The sequence below is a fragment of the Hoplias malabaricus genome, chromosome X2 (assembly GCF_029633855.1).
Source record: "Hoplias malabaricus isolate fHopMal1 chromosome X2, fHopMal1.hap1, whole genome shotgun sequence".
In the NCBI taxonomy this organism is placed as follows: domain Eukaryota; kingdom Metazoa; phylum Chordata; class Actinopteri; order Characiformes; family Erythrinidae; genus Hoplias; species Hoplias malabaricus.
In genome coordinates, this window is record NC_089819.1 from 27,543,829 (window position 1) to 27,562,677 (window position 18,849).

The 18,849-nt window shown below is 48.4% G+C and overlaps 1 protein-coding gene across 1 annotated transcript in view; it reads right to left on the reverse strand.

The window, feature by feature from the left end:
* The window catches only part of LOC136676266 (dynein axonemal heavy chain 10-like), a 133,516-nt gene that overhangs the window by 2,649 nt on the left and 112,018 nt on the right, over window positions 1-18,849 (reverse strand). The window contains exons 64-76 of the mRNA XM_066653128.1: window positions 18,334-18,607; window positions 17,957-18,061; window positions 15,199-15,353; window positions 14,241-14,395; window positions 13,398-13,581; window positions 10,515-10,715; window positions 7,447-7,656; window positions 6,612-6,707; window positions 5,743-5,914; window positions 4,471-4,602; window positions 2,317-2,528; window positions 590-757; window positions 273-453 (exon numbers count right to left, since the gene is read on the reverse strand). Coding sequence (XP_066509225.1) covers window positions 273-453; window positions 590-757; window positions 2,317-2,528; window positions 4,471-4,602; window positions 5,743-5,914; window positions 6,612-6,707; window positions 7,447-7,656; window positions 10,515-10,715; window positions 13,398-13,581; window positions 14,241-14,395; window positions 15,199-15,353; window positions 17,957-18,061; window positions 18,334-18,607 — 2,245 coding nt within the window. The remainder of the gene's footprint in view (window positions 1-272; window positions 454-589; window positions 758-2,316; window positions 2,529-4,470; window positions 4,603-5,742; window positions 5,915-6,611; window positions 6,708-7,446; window positions 7,657-10,514; window positions 10,716-13,397; window positions 13,582-14,240; window positions 14,396-15,198; window positions 15,354-17,956; window positions 18,062-18,333; window positions 18,608-18,849) is intronic.

Consider the following 18,849-nt stretch of genomic DNA (forward strand, 5'->3'; position numbering starts at 1 on the left):
GTGAGGGTCTCTGGACACAGACCACACACCCGCACCGGACGAGTCAGAACCTTACTGTAAACTGTCCATAAAACTCTCTGTTCATAATCTCGAGATCAACTTCACATCCTGACACTGCCACAGCCCTCTGCACCTGAGAGTCCTGCTGTGTGTGTGTGTGTTTAGTGTGTGTGTGTGTGTTCTGACCCTGTCCTGGTCTCTCGTTGATCTCATCCTCTCTCGTGTACTGAGAGACGTGTGTGTGTGTGTGTGTTTAGTGTGTGTGTTCTGACCCTGTCCTGGTCTCTCGTTGATCTCGTCTTCTCTCGTGTACTGAGAGACGTGTGTGTAGAGTGTGGAGCGGTCCAGTGGCCAGCCGTTTTTTCTGCATGTGGCCTGCACTAGTGCAGTCAGATAGGATTCTGGGATGTGTAACCCTGACAACCACATCACCACGGGCTCTCCACTGTCCACCTGCAGACACACACACACACACACACACACACACACACACACACACACACAGATGCATCTTAACTCTTACTTTGAAGTCTTATCTGGATCTCTTAAGGCTCTGCGTGTGTTAACCCCGCGTGTGCCGAGCCCTTACCCAGGAGCTGTACTGCTCATAGCGTCTCTTGAGGTGGATCATCCAGTTGCCCAGAGATTTCAGAGTGTCTGGGGCCAGCTTTCTCCATATCGCAGGAATCTGACCGTTAAACAGGGCTCGGGCCACTTCATCCAGCTCGCTGCTCATCCCCACCTCTCCTGCCAAGGCCTGAAACATCACAGACATACATCGATCAACACTATCATTATGACCAGCTGCTCGTTTTTACACTCAGTTTTATAATCAGTGACTATAGTCGATTTCATGCTCTGTATACTTTCCCCCTTCCCCCTGTTCCTCAGCGCTCAGGACCCCCACAGAGCAGGTGTGATGTGGTGGTGGATCATTCTCAGCGCTGCAGTGACACTGACGTGGTGGTGGTGTGTTAGTGTGTGTTGTGCGGATCAGACACAGCAGTGCTGCTGGAGTTTAAACCCTGTGTCCACTCTCTGTCCACTCTGTGAGCTCCAGCAGCACTGCTGTGTCTGATCCACTCACACCAGAACGATAAAGTACTGTGGCAATAAAGGCACCTTACGTGCTGTTACTAAACACTCTGCTCTTCTGGGTTTTCTGACAGATGTGGCTTAAAGGTTTGAGAAGTGGGGGGGAGTGAAGAAATATTTTTCTCCTCCCTCAACATTCACAGGTAAAGGGCACCTAACCACCACCCTGAATGCTCTCTGGGGTTTATAACTGGCCGCCCACTGCTCTCTGTGTGTGTGTCTGCCACGGATGGGTTAAATGTAGACTCCAGGTGTATTGTGCTGCTGTGGAATGATGGTTAATGCATGTTTTTTCCAATGAATTTCCATGTTCATGCTTTTGTTTGGATGTGTTGGCGCTTTTGCTTATTTCCTTTAATGTCCTTTAAAAGGCCGTCCAGCTCCCAGTTCCAACAAAAACCTGAAACCCTTCATCTTAGCTAAGATGAAAACCTGCAGCCAGACCACTGTCCTTCTGTAGCAATCTTCAAATCAAGCCTAAAAACTCATTAGTTTAGTTTATCTTTGGTAGCTAATGCTCCCCCATAGATAAAGGCGGTAGATCCGGGGGGTCCATGGACACAGGGAATTACAGTAAACTGAGACGCTGGTGTCGATCACTCAGGTTTGTTGACGGTGGAGCGGAGGGATGCCAGTGTTTCAGGAAGCTCCCGTGTCTGTGTGTCCTTCTGGTTCCTCTCCTTTTAGTTAAAGCTGTCATAGTCAGATCTGCCGGAGTCATTAGCCACACTCTGCTCTACATTCAGCCAAACAGATCACAACTAACTCCACCCCTCTACCTTTTTCTGAGTAAACGACCCCCACCTGTCACTGGACACTGATGGATGACTGTCGAGCTCCTCCTCCACTCTTCAGATCAGCTGCCCACGCTCCAGCCACCACCACTGGCCTCAGAGCTGCCACTACACTGAAGTTCTCACGGACTCCTAACTGTTACCAGTAGATTGACCAGAGGAGGATAGGTCCCCTGTGTGAGCCCTGGTCCCTCCCAAGGGTTCTTCCTCTGCTCTGAGGGAGTCTCTCTGTGTCGCTGTCGCCCCTGGCCTCACTCTCCTGGGGGTTTTTACATTCTTTACATTTTTACGTTTCAAAACTCTGTCTTTACTGGAAATCTGTGAAGCTGCTTCGTGACATCATCAGTTGTAAAAAGCGCAATCCAAATACATTTGATTTGATTTACAATGACATATTCATAACTAATACTCTCTCTCTCTCTCTCACCCTCTGGAGTTCGGCGATGGAGCGGCTCATTCTGTGGATGAGTTTGTTGAAGCGCTCGAGCTCCTGCAGCAGAACCACAGAAGTGGGTGAGATTTCCAGACCGAGCTTCTTTCGGATCACGTCCAGGTCGAATACGCTAGGCAGCTTGTTCTGGATATCTCTCGCCACCTGAGAGATGTACTCATCTCTACTGATCCCTCCACCTGTGTCACCTGCACCACACACACACACACACACACACACTTATACACCTGTACATTTCTCACCACTGGTATCTGTAATGCATCCTATAATATATTAACGCTATGGAATTACACTGTGGACCAACGTTTGGAAGCAATTAAACATCCAGCATCAGCACCTGACCTTACTAGAGGCTAAATACCATCAAATTCTCACAGCAACATTCAAGACTCTACAGTAAAGCCTTCATTAGTAGAGATTGTTACAGCAGAAGGTGGGATGAGCATGTGTCCACAAACTTCAGGCAATGCAGTGTAGATATGGCTGAGTAGTGAGGATTTGGAGTAATGGGGATCTGGAGTAGTTCAGAAATAGAGTAGTGGGGATTTGGAGTAGTGGGGATCTGGAGCAGTGGGGAAATAGAGTAGTGGTGATCTGGAGTAGTGGGGAAATAGAGTAGTGGTGATCTGGAGTAGTGGGGATCTGGAGCAGTAGGGATCTGGAGCAGTGGGGAAATAGAGTAGTGGTGATCTGGAGCAGTGGGGATCTGGAGTAGTGGGGAAATAGAATAGAGTAGTGGTGATCTGGAGCAGTGGGGAAATAGAGTAGTGGTGATCTGGAGCAGTGGGGAAATAGAGTAGTGGTGATCTGGAGCAGTGGGGATCTGGAGTAGTGGGGATCTGGAGTAGTGGGGAAATAGAGTAGTGGTGATCTGGAGCAGTGGGGAAATGGAGTAGTGGGGAAATAGAGTAGTGGTGATCTGGAGCAGTGGGGATCTGGAGCAGTGGGGAAATAGAGTAGTGGTGATCTGGAGCAGTGGGGATCTGGAGTAGTGGGGATCTGGAGCAGTGTGGAAATAGAGTAGTGGGGATCTGGAGCAGTGGGGATCTGGAGTAGTGGGGAAATAGAGTAGTGTAGAAATAGAGTAGTGGTGATCTGGAGCAGTGGGGAAATGGAGTAGTGGGGAAATGGAGTAGTGGGGATCTGGAGTAGTGGGGAAATAGAGTAGTGGTGATCTGGAGTAGTGGGGATCTGGAGCAGTGTGGAAATAGAGTAGTGGGGATCTGGAGCAGTGGGGATCTGGAGTAGTGGGGAAATAGAGTAGTGTAGAAATAGAGTAGTGGTGATCTGGAGCAGTGGGGAAATGGAGTAGTGGGGAAATAGAGTAGTGTAGAAATAGAGTAGTGGTGATCTGGAGCAGTGGGGAAATGGAGTAGTGGGGAAATAGAGTAGTGTTGAAATAGAGTAGTGGTGATCTGGAGCAGTGGGGATCTGGACTAGTGGGGATCTGGAGTAGTGGGGAAATAGAGTAGTGGGGATCTGGAGGAGTAGGGAAATAGAGTAAGGGGGATCTGAAGTAGTGGGGATCTGGAGTAGTGGGGAAATAGAGTAGTGGTGATCTGGAGTAGTGGGGATCTGGAGCAGTGGGGATCTTGAGCAGTGAGGATCTGGAGCAGTTGGGATCTGGAACAGTGGGGAAATAGAGTAGGGGGGATCTGAAGCAGTGGGGATCTGGAGTAGTGGGGAAACAGAGTAGTGGTAATCTGGAGCAGTGGGGATATAGAGTAGTGGTGATCTGGAGTAGTGGTGATCTGGAGCAGTGGGGAAATAGAGTAGTGGGGAAAAAGAGTAGTGGTGATCTGGAGCAGTGGGGAAATAGAGTAGTGGGGAAATAGAGCAGTGGGGATCTGGAGTAGTGGGGATCTGGAGTAGTGGGGAAATAGAGTAGTGGGGATCTGGAGTAGTGGGGAAATAGAGTAGGGGGGATCTGGAGTAGTGGGGAAATAGAGTAGTGGGGATCTGGAGTAGTGGGGAAATAGAGTAGTGGGGAAATAGAGTAGTGGGGATCTGGAGTAGTGGGGATATGGATTAGTGAATATTTATATTAGTGGGAACCTGGAATCGTGAGGATCTGGAACGTGTTTGGGACTCTGTGAAGCTCCAGGTGAGTGTGGCAGTGTGAGGTGTTACCTGTCTGGGGCTGCAGCTCTATGAGGTGAGTCCACATGTCCCGAGCTGCCTGAGTGTAGTATCCGATCTCAGCGTTGGGGTGCAGTCCAAGCACTTCCGGGGTGTTAGCCAGAGGGAGGGACTCGATCTCAGCTGGATAACACACCGTTTAGATCAGACTTAGCTCAGAGGTTTTTAACCGCGGGGCAGTGGACCTGTACTCGGTTGCTCGGTACCGGGCCGCAACAACTGTCAACTACCATACGGGGCAGTAGTAGTAGAAAAACACTAAATTATGCTTTTAGAAACATTACCGTTATTATTTTTATTAGTGTATTATTAATAGGAGTATGTCATATTGTATCATCTGATATAGTATCAGCATAATTTTTAAAACGATAAACAGATGCGGTGGAGGAGACTTCAATCGTGTGGAGATGGTTCTCTTACACAATGTCAGATGTACGACAAACCACAGAAGCCACTAACAACAAAACGGAAAACACAACAGATCTCTTTCACCACCTCAAGCAGAAGCACCCAATTTAACTTGAGAAAAGTAAAAAAATGCGAGGAGCTCAACAGCCAATGATCTCTAACCTGAGCACAGACCACACCCACTCAACACAGCCTCTATTCTGGATTTGATTTGTTATTAACTGTGAAGCTTTGTGAATTTTTGTATAATTGTTTATGTTTGTTGTTTATATGCGTGCACTCGTTTTTCTGAACTTTAGTTTTGTGGTAGATTTATTTTATACAAAATCAGAATCTTTCACAAAATAAATAATAATAAATAATTATAATAATAACAAATATATTTTTGTTTTTTCTGTATGTTTTAAACTGCTACATTTGTTATAAAATAAAACTCTTTAATTAACGCACATTTATATTGTTGCACTAGTGTTGTGTCATATCACCAGGAATATTGTTACTGCAGAAATACCCTGATATTCGTTAGTTGAGTTATTATCGTCCACCTCTAATTATTAGTACATCAGTATATGAGTATACCATGATGAACGTGCAGGTGTGATTTTTAAAAGGGAAAGTTAAATCGGACTCATCTGCTCAGACTGCGGACGTATTTTAATGACGAGTGCAAACAGAATCTGGTCAAAGTATTTCCATACACAATCCGGATCCAAAACGGATGTTAATGCCAGGTGTAAACAGGCTGTACGTTTCATATTTGAGTTCCCCTGACTTCCCGTACTGTGTTACTAAATATATACATAAATATATACTACTGCACTCTTATTGCGTGAAGGACTGAATTCTGCTACACACCGACGTAGACGTCTTTGGGGCCGTCCAGGGGGATCTTGTAGTCCACGTCCTTGTTGTGGAAAAAGTGGAAAGGCTGAAACGTGTCGAAGATGAAATCTCCCAGGTATTCGTCCATGTAGACGGTGAGGATTCTGCGGTCGAAGCTGTCGATCGCCCGGCCCCCGTACATCACCTGGTTTAACACCGACAAACACACTGTTCATCTACGCAGTGCTTTATGTATTTTATTCTTGTAATTTGGCATAAAGCATCACACACTGAACTACCACGTCCATGTAAGATACTGAATGTTTTAAGACTTACTGAAAGCAGAGGTCACACTAAACAAGTGAAGTTTACAATACTTTGTGAAATAGAGGGGGATAAGGTGCGGCTGAAAGGTTAGCAGTGAAATACGCTTTCTATTAATTCACTGACCACAAACAGTACAAAAAAAACCCACTAAAGTTATATCCCCTCTGTTCTAGCCTCCAGACGGACCATGCTCCATTTCACATTTATGCACCATTTACTAATGGGCTCTGACTGTGTTGTATAGGGAGATCACACCTCCTCTTTTTCCCCAGATGTCCTTACTTTGGGGAGTGGAAAAAGCCTTCAGTCACAATTTCTAAATTTTCTAAAAATGTCTGGGATTTTGCACTGAATTCATATCAGGGTTTGATTCTGAAATCTGGATTTTTACAGCTTTAAACACGTCTGTTAAGCTCCTTTTATTTATGGTTATGACACAGCTGTGGCATCATCACACGTTAATTTAAATTGGGAAACACATTTTTATTTAAATCAAGATACTCAAAGCATTCAATGTATCATCAGACGTCTGTATTTTCATTTCATATTTCATGACCATGCAGTGACAGCACTACCTCTCCAATCAGGTATTTGAGGCTCCCCCACGGGATCTTGGCGTCTCCTTGACTGTGAGCTTCGGTCAGGTACGTGTCCAGGATCTCCATACACACCTGAGACAGAGGCAATCAACCTGCAGCGTTAACAAACTGCTGAACGTCAGGAAGAGCATGTGCAGACTTCAACTAAAAACTATTCAGTCCTAAAGAACATGAAACAAAACAGGACGGTCCACAGCAGCTATGGGCTCCGTGATCAAGTGTCAGCAAAACGATACAGAGGCCCCCAGGAGCAGGGGAACCTTGGCAAGGCAAATGTATTTATATAGCACCTTTCATACACTGTGGTCATTCAAAGTGCTTTACACTTGTGAAAATACAGATGTGAGAGCACGGACACTACTGAACAAAAATATAAAAAGCACTGGAACGTTCCTTAGATCCAGAACCTTAGAAAGGCATTTGAAAGGATTAATTTAACTTTATAAAAATCAAACATTCAAATTAAATTAAAAACTGAAGACTGAACTAAGACTAAGACTTAAAAACGAGAAAGACCTAGGAGTAAATTGCTGTAAAATAAAATAAAGGGGTATTAAAATAAAGACAAAAGCGCAGTGAGAGTAGAGCACAAGTTGTGGGCTCAATAACAGACTCAGTCACAGACTCAGTCAAAGACGAGAATAGATCCGTGTTTAACCTGGATTTAAAAGTTACGTTTTGGCAAATCTACTGCCTTCTGGCCTTGGAACTGGTTTGAGACTCTTTGATACAACAGAGGGAAAATGGAGTGGTGTGAGTTATCAGTGGTAGTTTACCATCAAATCCTCCCAGAAATGAGCCGTGTACTTACCAGGAAGTCAGATTCGTTGAAGTCGTAGGGCACGTTCCAGCCGATTTTGCCGTATTTGCGTCTCTCCTGCACCACGGCGTGGAAGAAGGCCAGAACATACACCAGGCTGCGGAAGGCCCAGTGAGGGCACCTCGTCAGTGTCTCCAGCGGGATCTTAAAGTACGTGGCTCTCATGTTCAGCTTCAGTCCATTAGGGGGCTCTGTCACCACCTGGACACAAGTGAGACGGGAGAACTACTGTATTCCGTTGCTTCCACAACAAAACAACAACATGTGTCTTTACGTTTTTACAGGATTTAAAAAGCTGCCTGTCACACAGCAAGAACTGTGCTTGATGAACCCTCTAGGGTCTGAGGGATGTTCTGGTCGCTGCAGATCTTCGTAAATTCATTTGTAACTGCACCTGATCTCCATCTGTTTCCTTTCCTAAGTTCAGAACCGTCTCAGCTCTCTCTGGACCGAGCCCCGTTTGACTCAGAGTTGTGAAAAGCGAAGGTCATGCTTTTACAAACTCCTCATCTCATGGATGACCATCACTTAGCCTCACATAAAAACGGAAGGCAAGGCAAGGCAAGGCAAGGCACAATTCTCAGCCTCTTAACTCTGGATGTAAGGGGCACAGGGCCTGGTGATGAGAAGTGGACAAGGCAGACTCTACAGATTCGGGGAGTGGGATCTTATTTTAATAATCATACACAATATAAGTTGTAAAATATCCTATAGAGCTTCACATAGGGCCCACCCCACCCTCTTCCTACCAGTAGCCACACAATTTCTATTGTTCCAATCCTACAGCTGCACCCTAAATTTTCTGTGGCCGTTTATGATCCAATCAGCAACACGCTACCCTTAATACCTACAGTTACTCACTGAATTCAGCCCATGAACCCACACCACACACTGTATCACTAGCTCTTCACAAGGGTCATCAGGTAGGCACCTCCCTATGACTCCTCCAGAAGCTCAACAGTGAAATCTGGTGTCCCAGACCCACCCTTCTCCAAGCCTTTACCATCAACAACCATAAATCCACACTGGCTTCCCTGGTGACTAAAGCTGTACCTAGCCCCACTGGCACCGTTAATGCATGCTCAGTGCCACCAGTTCCACGTGATCTTTACGTGCTACATCACAAACCACCACAACAGCACCTCAACAGTGCATTTCCCCAAGTAACCTGTGCTCTCCTTATCCACAACCACTGACTAGGTCTTTCAGCTGTTTCTGATAACTCCCTCACAGCTGCCCTTAGTTTCCGGCCCCTGATCCCGAACTGCACAAGCAGGGCTGTGACAGACCTGGCTACAAATCCCCTAACACCATCGACCTTACATGTGCCTGTCACCCACATTCCCTCACCTCAGCCGCCAAGTCCGTGTACTTCAGATTCTTCCTTTCGAATGCTTCGTCTACTGCATCCTCAAATGGAAACGTAAACTCTCTGAAATAAACTATCCGTTTACTTTCAGAGTACAGCACCATGTCTGGCCTCGATCCACGCTCGCTGTTCATTACTCAGAAGCCTGATTGATAATACACACAGTAAACTGAAACAAATGAAAAAGGTAACACATTCCAAACTCGTAAAATTTAGCCACTTGGGTAATAGCCAACTCTATCAGAAAATACGAGCACTGTACACTGTACTCCTACTGTTAACACAAGGGGCACAGAACGCTACATGCACATTAGATCATGCCTCATTTCAATAATGTGAATTAGCATATTCATTCATTCATTCATTGTCTGTAACCCTTATCCAGTTCAGGGCAGCGGTGGGTCCAGACCCTACATGGAATCACTGGGCACAATGCAGGAACACACCCTGGAGGGGGCGCCAGTCCTTCACAGGGTGACACACATTCACACATTGACTCACACACTCACACCTACGGACACTTTTGAGTCTTGACACTTTTTGAGCATGGGAGGAAACCGGAGCACCCAGAGAAAACCCACGCAGACAGAGAGAACACACCACACTCCTCACAGACAGTCACCCGGAGGAAACCCACGCAGACCCAGGGAGAACACACCACACTCCTCACAGACAGTCACCCGGAGGAAACCCACACAGACACAGGGAGAACACACCACACTCCTCACAGACAATCACCCGGAGGAAACCCACGCAGACACAGAGAGAACACACCAGACTCCTCACAGACAGTCACCCGGAGGAAACCCACGCAGACACAGAGAGAACACACCACACTCCTCACAGACAGTCACCCGGAGGAAACCCACGCAGACACAGGGAGAACACACCACACTCCTCACAGACAGTCACCCGGAGGAAACCCACGCAGACACAGGGAGAAGACACCACACTCCTCACAGACAATCACCCGGAGGAAACCCACGCAGACACAGGGAGAACACACCACACTCCTCACAGACAGTCACCCGGAGAAAACCCGCGCAAATACAGAGAGAACACACCACACTCCTCACAGACAGTCACCCAAAGGAAACCCACGCAGACACAGAGAGAACACACCACACTCCTCACAGACAGTCACCCGGAGGAAACCCACGCAGACACAGGGAGAACACACCACACTCCTCACAGACAGTCACTCGGAGGAAACCCATGCAGACACAGAGAGAACACACCACATTCCTCACAGACAGTCACCCGGAGGAAACCCACGCAGACACAGGGAGAACACACCACACTCCTCACAGACAGTCACCCGGAGGAAACCCACACAGACATAGAGAGAACACACCACACTCCTCACAGACAGTCACCCTGAGCGGGACTCGAACTCACAGCCCCAGAGACACTACCTGCTGCACCACTGTGCCACCGAAATTAGGATTTTCCCCAATGAAAATAATTAAGTCCAAATATCAGTCCACACTCACTGATGATACTGAAACTTTCCTCACCCCAAACACACACACGCACACACACACACTCCTGGTCCACTCTGAGGTCACCGTTCCTCAGCCCTCGCTCTTTAATTGTGCCCTGGAAAAGGTAGATCTCAGGTTGTGTGCAGCTCTCTGTCCACACACCATCGTCTTCACAGTTAATGAAGTAAGCATAGAAACACCAGCACCTTGAGGGACTTCTGCAGGATGCTGATGGGGAAGTCTCGGATGGGGTCTGTGGTGAGCCACAGACGGAAATCTGGGTGAGGTTTGGTGATCCTCTCCAGAGATTTCTCCAGATCTTTCAGCCACTTCACCAGCAGATGACAGTTCTGCAGCATCAGCCACTGGCCTCGGGACACTGCCGTCTCCAGCAGCTGCAGTGCAACCTGGGAAATAGAATACAAAGGAAAGTATGGCAGGGTTCACATGGTACAACGTGGTCAAATTATACACAACTTTACTTTAAATGTACACAAAAACAATCAAAATGCAGATAATCCCCTAGTTTCAACAAGCATGTTTCTCACGTTATGAGACAGTTTTACTGACACCTAGTGGCCTTTAGGGGCGGCACGGTGGCGCAGCAGGTAGTGTCGCAGTCACACAGCTCCAGGGGCCTGGAGGTTGTGGGTTCGATTCCCGCTCCGGGTGACTGTCTGTGAGGAGTTGGTGTGTTCTCCCTGTGTCCGCGTGGGTTTCCTCCGGGTACTCCGGTTTCCTCCCACAGTCCAAAAACACACATTGCAGGTGGATTGGTGACTCGAAAGTGTCCGTAGGTGTGAGTGAATGTGTGTGTGTCTGTGTTGCCCTGTGAAGGACTGGCGTCCCCTCCAGGGTGTATTCCCGCCTTGCGCCCAATGATTCCAGGTAGGCTCTGGACCCCCCGCGACCCTAAATTGGATAAGCGGTTACAGATGATGGATGGATGGATGGATGGAGATAATGGATAGTGGCTTTTATGTATCATTCATTCATTCATTCATTTTCTGTAAGTGCTTCATTATGTTCAGTTTCAGTCTCCCCAGAATCACACTCACCTCGTCACTCACACCCAGTTATTCACACTCATGCAGTCACTCACACTCTCACCCAGTCACTCACTCACACACTCGTAGACCGTTTCACATAGCGACTCCACCTCCTAACGTGTGTGTGGACTGTGGGAGGTAAGTGGAGCACCTGGAGGAAACCCACACAGACACAGGGAGAACACACCACACTCCTCACAGACAGTCACCCGGAGGAAACCCACGCAGACACAGGGAGAACACACCACACTCCTCACAGACAGTCACCCGGAGGAAACCCACGCAGACACAGGGAGAACACACCACACTCCTCACAGACAGTCACCCGGAGGAAACCCACACAGACACAGGGAGAACACACCACACTCCTCACAGACAGTCACCTGGAGGAAACCCACGCAGACACAGAGAGAACACACCACACTCCTCACAGACAGTCACCCGGAGGAAACCCACGCAGACACAGAGAGAACACACCACACTCCTCACAGACAGTCACCCGGAGGAAACCCACGCAGACACAGAGAGAACACACCACACTCCTCACAGACAGTCACCCGGAGGAAACCCACGCAGACACAGAGAGAACACACCACACTCCTCACAGACAGTCACCCGGAGGAAACCCACACAGACACAGGGAGAACACATCACACTCCTCACAGACAGTCACCCGGAGGAAACCCACGCAGACACAGAGAGAACACACCACACTCCTCACAGACAGTCACCCGGAGGAAACCCACACAGACACAGAGAACACACCACACTCCTCACAGACAGTCACCCGGAGGAAACCCACACAGACACAGGGAGAACACACCACACTCCTCACAGACAGTCACCCGGAGGAAACCCACACAGACACAGAGAGAACACACCACACTCCTCACAGACAGTCACCCGGAGGAAACCCACGCAGACACAGAGAGAACACACCACACTCCTCACAGACAGTCACCCGGAGGAAACTCACACAGGCACAGAGAGAACACGCCACACTCCTCACAGACAGTCACCCGGAGGAAACCCACGCAGACACAGGGAGAACACACCACACTCCTCACAGACAGTCACCCGGAGGCAGGGTTTGAACCCTGGGGAAAGACACCTCACCGTGCCGCCCCTGAACGCATCAGAGACAATTTCACAAATGGCCACCAGCATAAGGGTAACCCGTTCTATGGAGCATAAACTGGGATAGCAAGAGTGTCAGCTAGAGGATATAAAGGCCCCAGGAACAGTAGAACTCCAATATTAATCCAGAACTAATCACCAACATCAGGACCTGCCTTCACTGACACTCTGGTGTAGCGCTGGGTGATATCAGCACAAATCAATGTCACCATTAACATTTAACCTCGATTACAATCATTTAGTTGTAGTTTGTTTGTGTCTCAGTTCCCTGTCGAGGCTCGTGCTGTAAACACACTCCAGTGTTAAAGGTGGGGTGTGTGTCTCTGACGCGGCTGGGAGCTCCGTCTCTGTGTCTGAGCCGTGCTCTGTTCGTATTCGGTGTGTGATTGTGTTCAGTGTGAAACAGACCGGGGGATTCACTTTGGTCTGAAACTGGTTTTTCTCAGTGTTTACATTTGACTTCTTTATGTTCGGTGTCTTTACTAAAGTCAGAACATGTCCAAACCACAGACGCAGCGCTTCTCTTTGGTTCGAGCTCCAGTCGCTCGGTCCGCCTCTGTGTTTAGGTTCTCCTCCCTGTGGCTGATTGGACGGGGCAGAGTCACGTGACTACAGCACGGTAGTGTAGTTTTAAAGGGACAGTACGTGAAAGGGACATATTAAAAGAATGAAAAAAAAAAAACAGCTGAACCGAACTTAAAGAAAACATTTAAAAAATCGATATAAACAAGATTACGTTGATCAGAATTTCTGAATTTTTTTTTCAATTTTAATCAATTACCCAGCCCTAGCTTCACACATTTAATTCCTCACTGTCATGTGGCAGTTTCTATGCACCGTTTTCCTCAGGAACGGCAAAGCAACTTGTTTCTTCGTCTCACGTGAGCTGTACTCTGCGTGTACCTTCTCTTGGCCCTGACCCATGGCCAGGAACTTGAGTCTGCTGCTCCCGAAGCCGGAGCGCTCGGCGAGCTTCATCAGGTCACTGGCCGGCTCGCAGCCTGGACTCAGGATAAACACGATGGGCGAGTTCGGACTGCTCTGCTCGAATATAGCCTCAAAACTGATCACTGGGGGCTGCACGTACCTGAGAGAGAGAGAGAGAGAGAGAGAGAGAGAGAGAGAGAGAGACAGAAGGGAAGGTGTGAGAGACGGAGACTGACTCCCTTACACTGAAAACACACACTGAGGCTGCAGCAGAGCTGGCCCTGAGCAAAGCGGTGCCACAGGCAAGACTTTAACAGGCATTATCCACTCATCAATCATTGTGTTTAGACTCTCACACGGACTCTACACCACTTCATCTCTGAGGTACGTCATCTCCTAGGCACCAGAGGGCTTTTAATACACTCTCTCTGACGGCTGCGATGTTGTTATTATATCTTTGTGTTAGTCACGCTTCCCCGCTCCCTCCCGTCCTCAAACAGACTTCTGTTATTCGAAACTACAGTTCTCAGAGTCCTCCTTCAGCCAATCACAACTAACCGCAGAGATCAGCGCCTCTGGATACCTCCCTTTACTAGGAGTTTCAAAATGAGACTGACAGAAACCATAAAAGAGTTTAAACAGCTTTTAATCGAGTTGTGTGTTTGAGCAATGAGTAGGTCCCCAACATGGCAGCTACTCTACAAAGCGACGACAGCTGCCCCCCAAGAACAGACGGACGGAGCCCCTAGCGTTCGTCTACACCGCCTATGCCACGGGCCGGCTCTGGCCTGCAGATTCAGAAAGAGGGCGCTCTCTGACTTCTCTCCCATGGTGGTGGTGACGTAGTCGCTGACGGCGCGGTACACTGGGTCCAGTCGAAAGCAGCGCAGCAGCAGAAGTTTCTGGAAGGCTGTGAGGCTGTCCCTGTATTTCATGGGGAACGGAGCCTGATCTGGACTGTCCAGGTCGTACCACTGGGAGAACAGGACACACACAGGGAGGGTTTATTGGGGACGGCAGCTTTGCATCTTCACACATCACCCTGTCATCCAGGACCCTGCAACACCACTGTGTCTGATTCACTCGTACACTATAGGGCCAAAGGTTTGTGGACACCTGATTGTTCAACATATCTTGTGCTGCCCAAAGAAATACATGTATCTCCATGTGTGTGGGTGTGTAGTTTACAATCATCTGTAAATCTCATGATGAATGAACCAATAGAAAAGCTCCAAATTTGCATCTTTTACATTGACTTCCGCTCAATTTTAAGAAGGTTTTGATGGCATTCGCCAGTCCATCTCATCCCAGAGTATTGGATCGAGTCCAGATATCAGTCCAGAACACCGTTCCACTGCTCCACAGCCCAGCGCTGGGGGTTTATACCGTTCCAGTGGACATTGGAGTACGGTGTTCTTAGGCTCAGGTGCAACTGCTACAGTTCCATTGCATGTGTTTTTACAGAGATTATACACAGAGTTCACAGTGGAGCGCAGATGAACTCACTAATCATCAGGGTGTCCACAAACTTTAGGACATGTAGCGTATACATTAGGTGTTTCAGATAAAATGGCCAAAGATTACAGGGTTGCAGCAGTTTGGTTTTAGACATTGGGAATTAAAATGAAACCTACACAAATACATAAATAAATAAATAAATAAATATTTGTTTGTGATGTTGATGCAGCTCTGTTTTCTTCTCCCTGTTGAGGGAGGGGTGTCAGAGCTGTAGGCTGCAGGTGTAGTTTCAGCTGAAACAGTTTAATAAAATCCCTACACTCTTCCATTCGCTGGGAATCCTCTCTATGTCGTCTATTAGAGTTCCAAACTCATTCGGGAAGAGCTCGTTCAGACGCACAATATCCTCCCAGCCCTGATCCGGCAGCCAATCACACGGCTTCTTCCTCTGACTCTTCTCCAGAGACAGGTTCCCTGCAGAGAACAGAATTAATGCCTGAGAAGGAAGTTAATCATTGTTTATGTATAAATGAGACACGAGCAAGAGTCCAGAAAAAGGGACAGAGAGAGAGAGAGAGAGAGAGAAAGAGAGAGAGACGGGCTATCGCTGATACTCTGATAAACCTGCGTTCACGTTTGTCTCTGCTTCTGTTCTAGTTTGGTGTTTTAACTCGGCCCTTGTTAGTTTTTAATTCTCAATCTATTCTCTTTTGTGACGTTTCCTTGTAAATAAAAACATCTCTGCACATTCATTCATTCATTGTCTGTGACCCTTATCTAGTTCAGGGTCGCGGTGGGTCCGAAGTCTACCCAGAATCACTGGGTGCAAGGTGGGAACACACCCAGGAGGGAGTGCCAGTCCTTTACAGGGCGACACACACACACACATTCACTCTCACACTCACACCTACGGACACTTTTGAGTCTCCAATCACCTACCAACGTGTGTTTTTGGAGCGTGGGAGGAAACCGGAGCACTCGGAGGAAACCCACGCAGACACAGAGAGAACACACCACACTCCTCACAGACAGTCACCCGGAGGAAACCCACACAGACACAGGGAGAACACACCACACTCCTCACAGACAGTCACCCGGAGGAAACCCACGCAGACACAGGGAGAACACACCACACTCCTCACAGACAGTCACCTGGAGGAAACCCACACAGACACAGAGAGAACACACCACACTCCTCACAGACAGTCGCCCGGAGGAAACCCACACAGACACAGAGAGAACACACCACACTCCTCACAGACAGTCACCCGGAGGAAACCCACACAGACACAGAGAGAACACACCACACTCCTCACAGACAGCCACCCGGAGGAAACCCACGCAGACACAGAGAGAACACACCACACTCCTCACAGACAGTCACCCAGAGGAAACCCACACAGACACAGAGAGAACACACCACACTCCTCACAGACAGTCACCCGGAGGAAACCCACACAGACACAGGGAGAACACACCACACTCCTCACAGACAGTCACCCGGAGGAAACCCATGCAGACACAGAGAGAAAACACCACACTCCTCACAGACAGTCACTCGGAGGAAACCCACACAGACACGGAGAACACACCACATTCCTCACAGAAAGTCACTCGGAGGAAACCCACACAGACACAGGGAGAACACACCACACTCCTCACAGACAGTCACCCGGAGGAAACCCATGCAGACACAGAGAGAAAACACCACACTCCTCACAGACAGTCACCCGGAGGAAACCCACACAGACACAGGGAGAACACACCACACTCCTCACAGACAGTCACCCGGAGGAAACCCACGCAGACACAGGGAGAACACACCACACTCCTCACAGACAGTCACCTGGAGGAAACCCACACAGACACAGAGAGAACACACCACACTCCTCACAGACAGTCGCCCGGAGGAAACCCACACAGACACAGGGAGAACACACCACACTCCTCACAGACAGTCACCCGGAGGAAACCCACACAGACACAGAGAGAACACACCACACTCCTCACAGACAGCCACCCGGAGGAAACCCACGCAGACACAGAGAGAACACACCACACTCCTCACAGACAGTCACCCAGAGGAAACCCACACAGACACAGAGAGAACACACCACACTCCTCACAGACAGTCACCCGGAGGAAACCCACACAGACACAGGGAGAACACACCACACTCCTCACAGACAGTCACCCGGAGGAAACCCATGCAGACACAGAGAGAAAACACCACACTCCTCACAGACAGTCACTCGGAGGAAACCCACACAGACACGGAGAACACACCACATTCCTCACAGAAAGTCACCCGGAGGAAACCCACACAGACACAGGGAGAACACACCACACTCCTCACAGACAGTCACCCGGAGGAAACCCATGCAGACACAGAGAGAAAACACCACACTCCTCACAGACAGTCACCCGGAGGAAACCCACGCAGACACAGGGAGAACACACCACACTCCTCACAGAAAGTCGCCCGGAGGAAACCCACGCAGACACAGGGAGAACACACCACACTCCTCACAGACAGTCACCCAGAGGAAACCCACGCAGACACAGAGAGAACACACCACACTCCTCACAGAAAGTCACCCGGAGGAAACCCACGCAGACACAGGGAGAACACACCACACTCCTCACAGACAGTCACCCAGAGGAAACCCACACAGACACAGGGAGAACACACCACACAGACATTCACCCGGCGCGGGAATCGAACCCACAACCTCCAGGACCCTGTAGCTGTGACAGAGACACTACCTGCTGCAGCACTATACCACCCTATTTTATTTAAGTATACATACATAATTTTAAACAGGCATCACACCTATAGACAAGAAAATCATTTTATATATTAATAATTTTACTTGCCAAAGACTTTTGCACAGTACTGTACTTCTGCATCTGTGTGCCTTGTTCCTAGACACCCTGGCAACTGTCCTCCAGCCTCCACAACCACTCTTATACCAGTGGTCACAGTGACACTAGTCAGATCTGCCATCCCCTCACTGCACGCTCACCTGCATTTACTCCCCTCAGCTCTCAGTCAGCTCGGCTTTTCTGAATCTCACCTTTGAGGAAGAACTCGAGCTCTTCCTGAGGAGCGCGTCCCTCGGCCTGCTCGATCTTTATGGTCATATTGAAGGAGAAGAGCAGCTTGTGTCTCTCAAAAAGCCCTGAGGAGAAAAACAGAGTCAGCCTCAGCCACTTCACATTATGAAACAGCTGTTACACTGACAACTACAGGCCTGGAGGACTCAGAGCTTCTGTATTTAATTAATTATGTATTATGTAAATAAGATATTAGCATGTCTCAGATGTTGATAACTGACTGAAACCTGGCTGTCACTGGCTATGACCAAAATGTTTTGCTGCATGTTTCTGATCCGCAGGTGTGGCACTAATACACTGTGGTATACCGTGGTCTGTATTGACCCCCGGTCCTCACCGGTGCAGCCGTAGTTGTAGACGTTGTGTGTGAGTGTGTTCATGATGTTGTTCAGTCTCTTGGGCAGGATGGAGTTGGGCAGGGATTTGCGGAGCGAGAAATCGAACACCTCTAGGAAGGAGGCCAGAGAGTACTGATACATGCTGTTCACCAGGGCCATATCCGACAGGACGAAGAACAAGATGGCGCCTCGCTTCGCTGCCGGACGATAGCCGTCTCGCAACTTGTCAATGTCCACTGAGGTCTTCTCGGCCAGCTGCAGCTTCTCAAAGACCTGAGGGAGAAATTACAGCTCTGTTAGAAGGTGTACTTTACACATAAATATCTCAGTGGTGTCGAGGTTAACATGAAAAAAAGTTGTAAAGAATAGCTCTAATTTTTTATGATTTAAAGCATATTCTGATCAGTTTTAGTCTGTGTCCACGTCCATGTCCCCCGTAAACCCCTGCTTAGAGGTGATATGTTCACTTTAGGGAGTGGCTGTTGCTCTGTTGTTATGGACCTGAAGTAAACAGT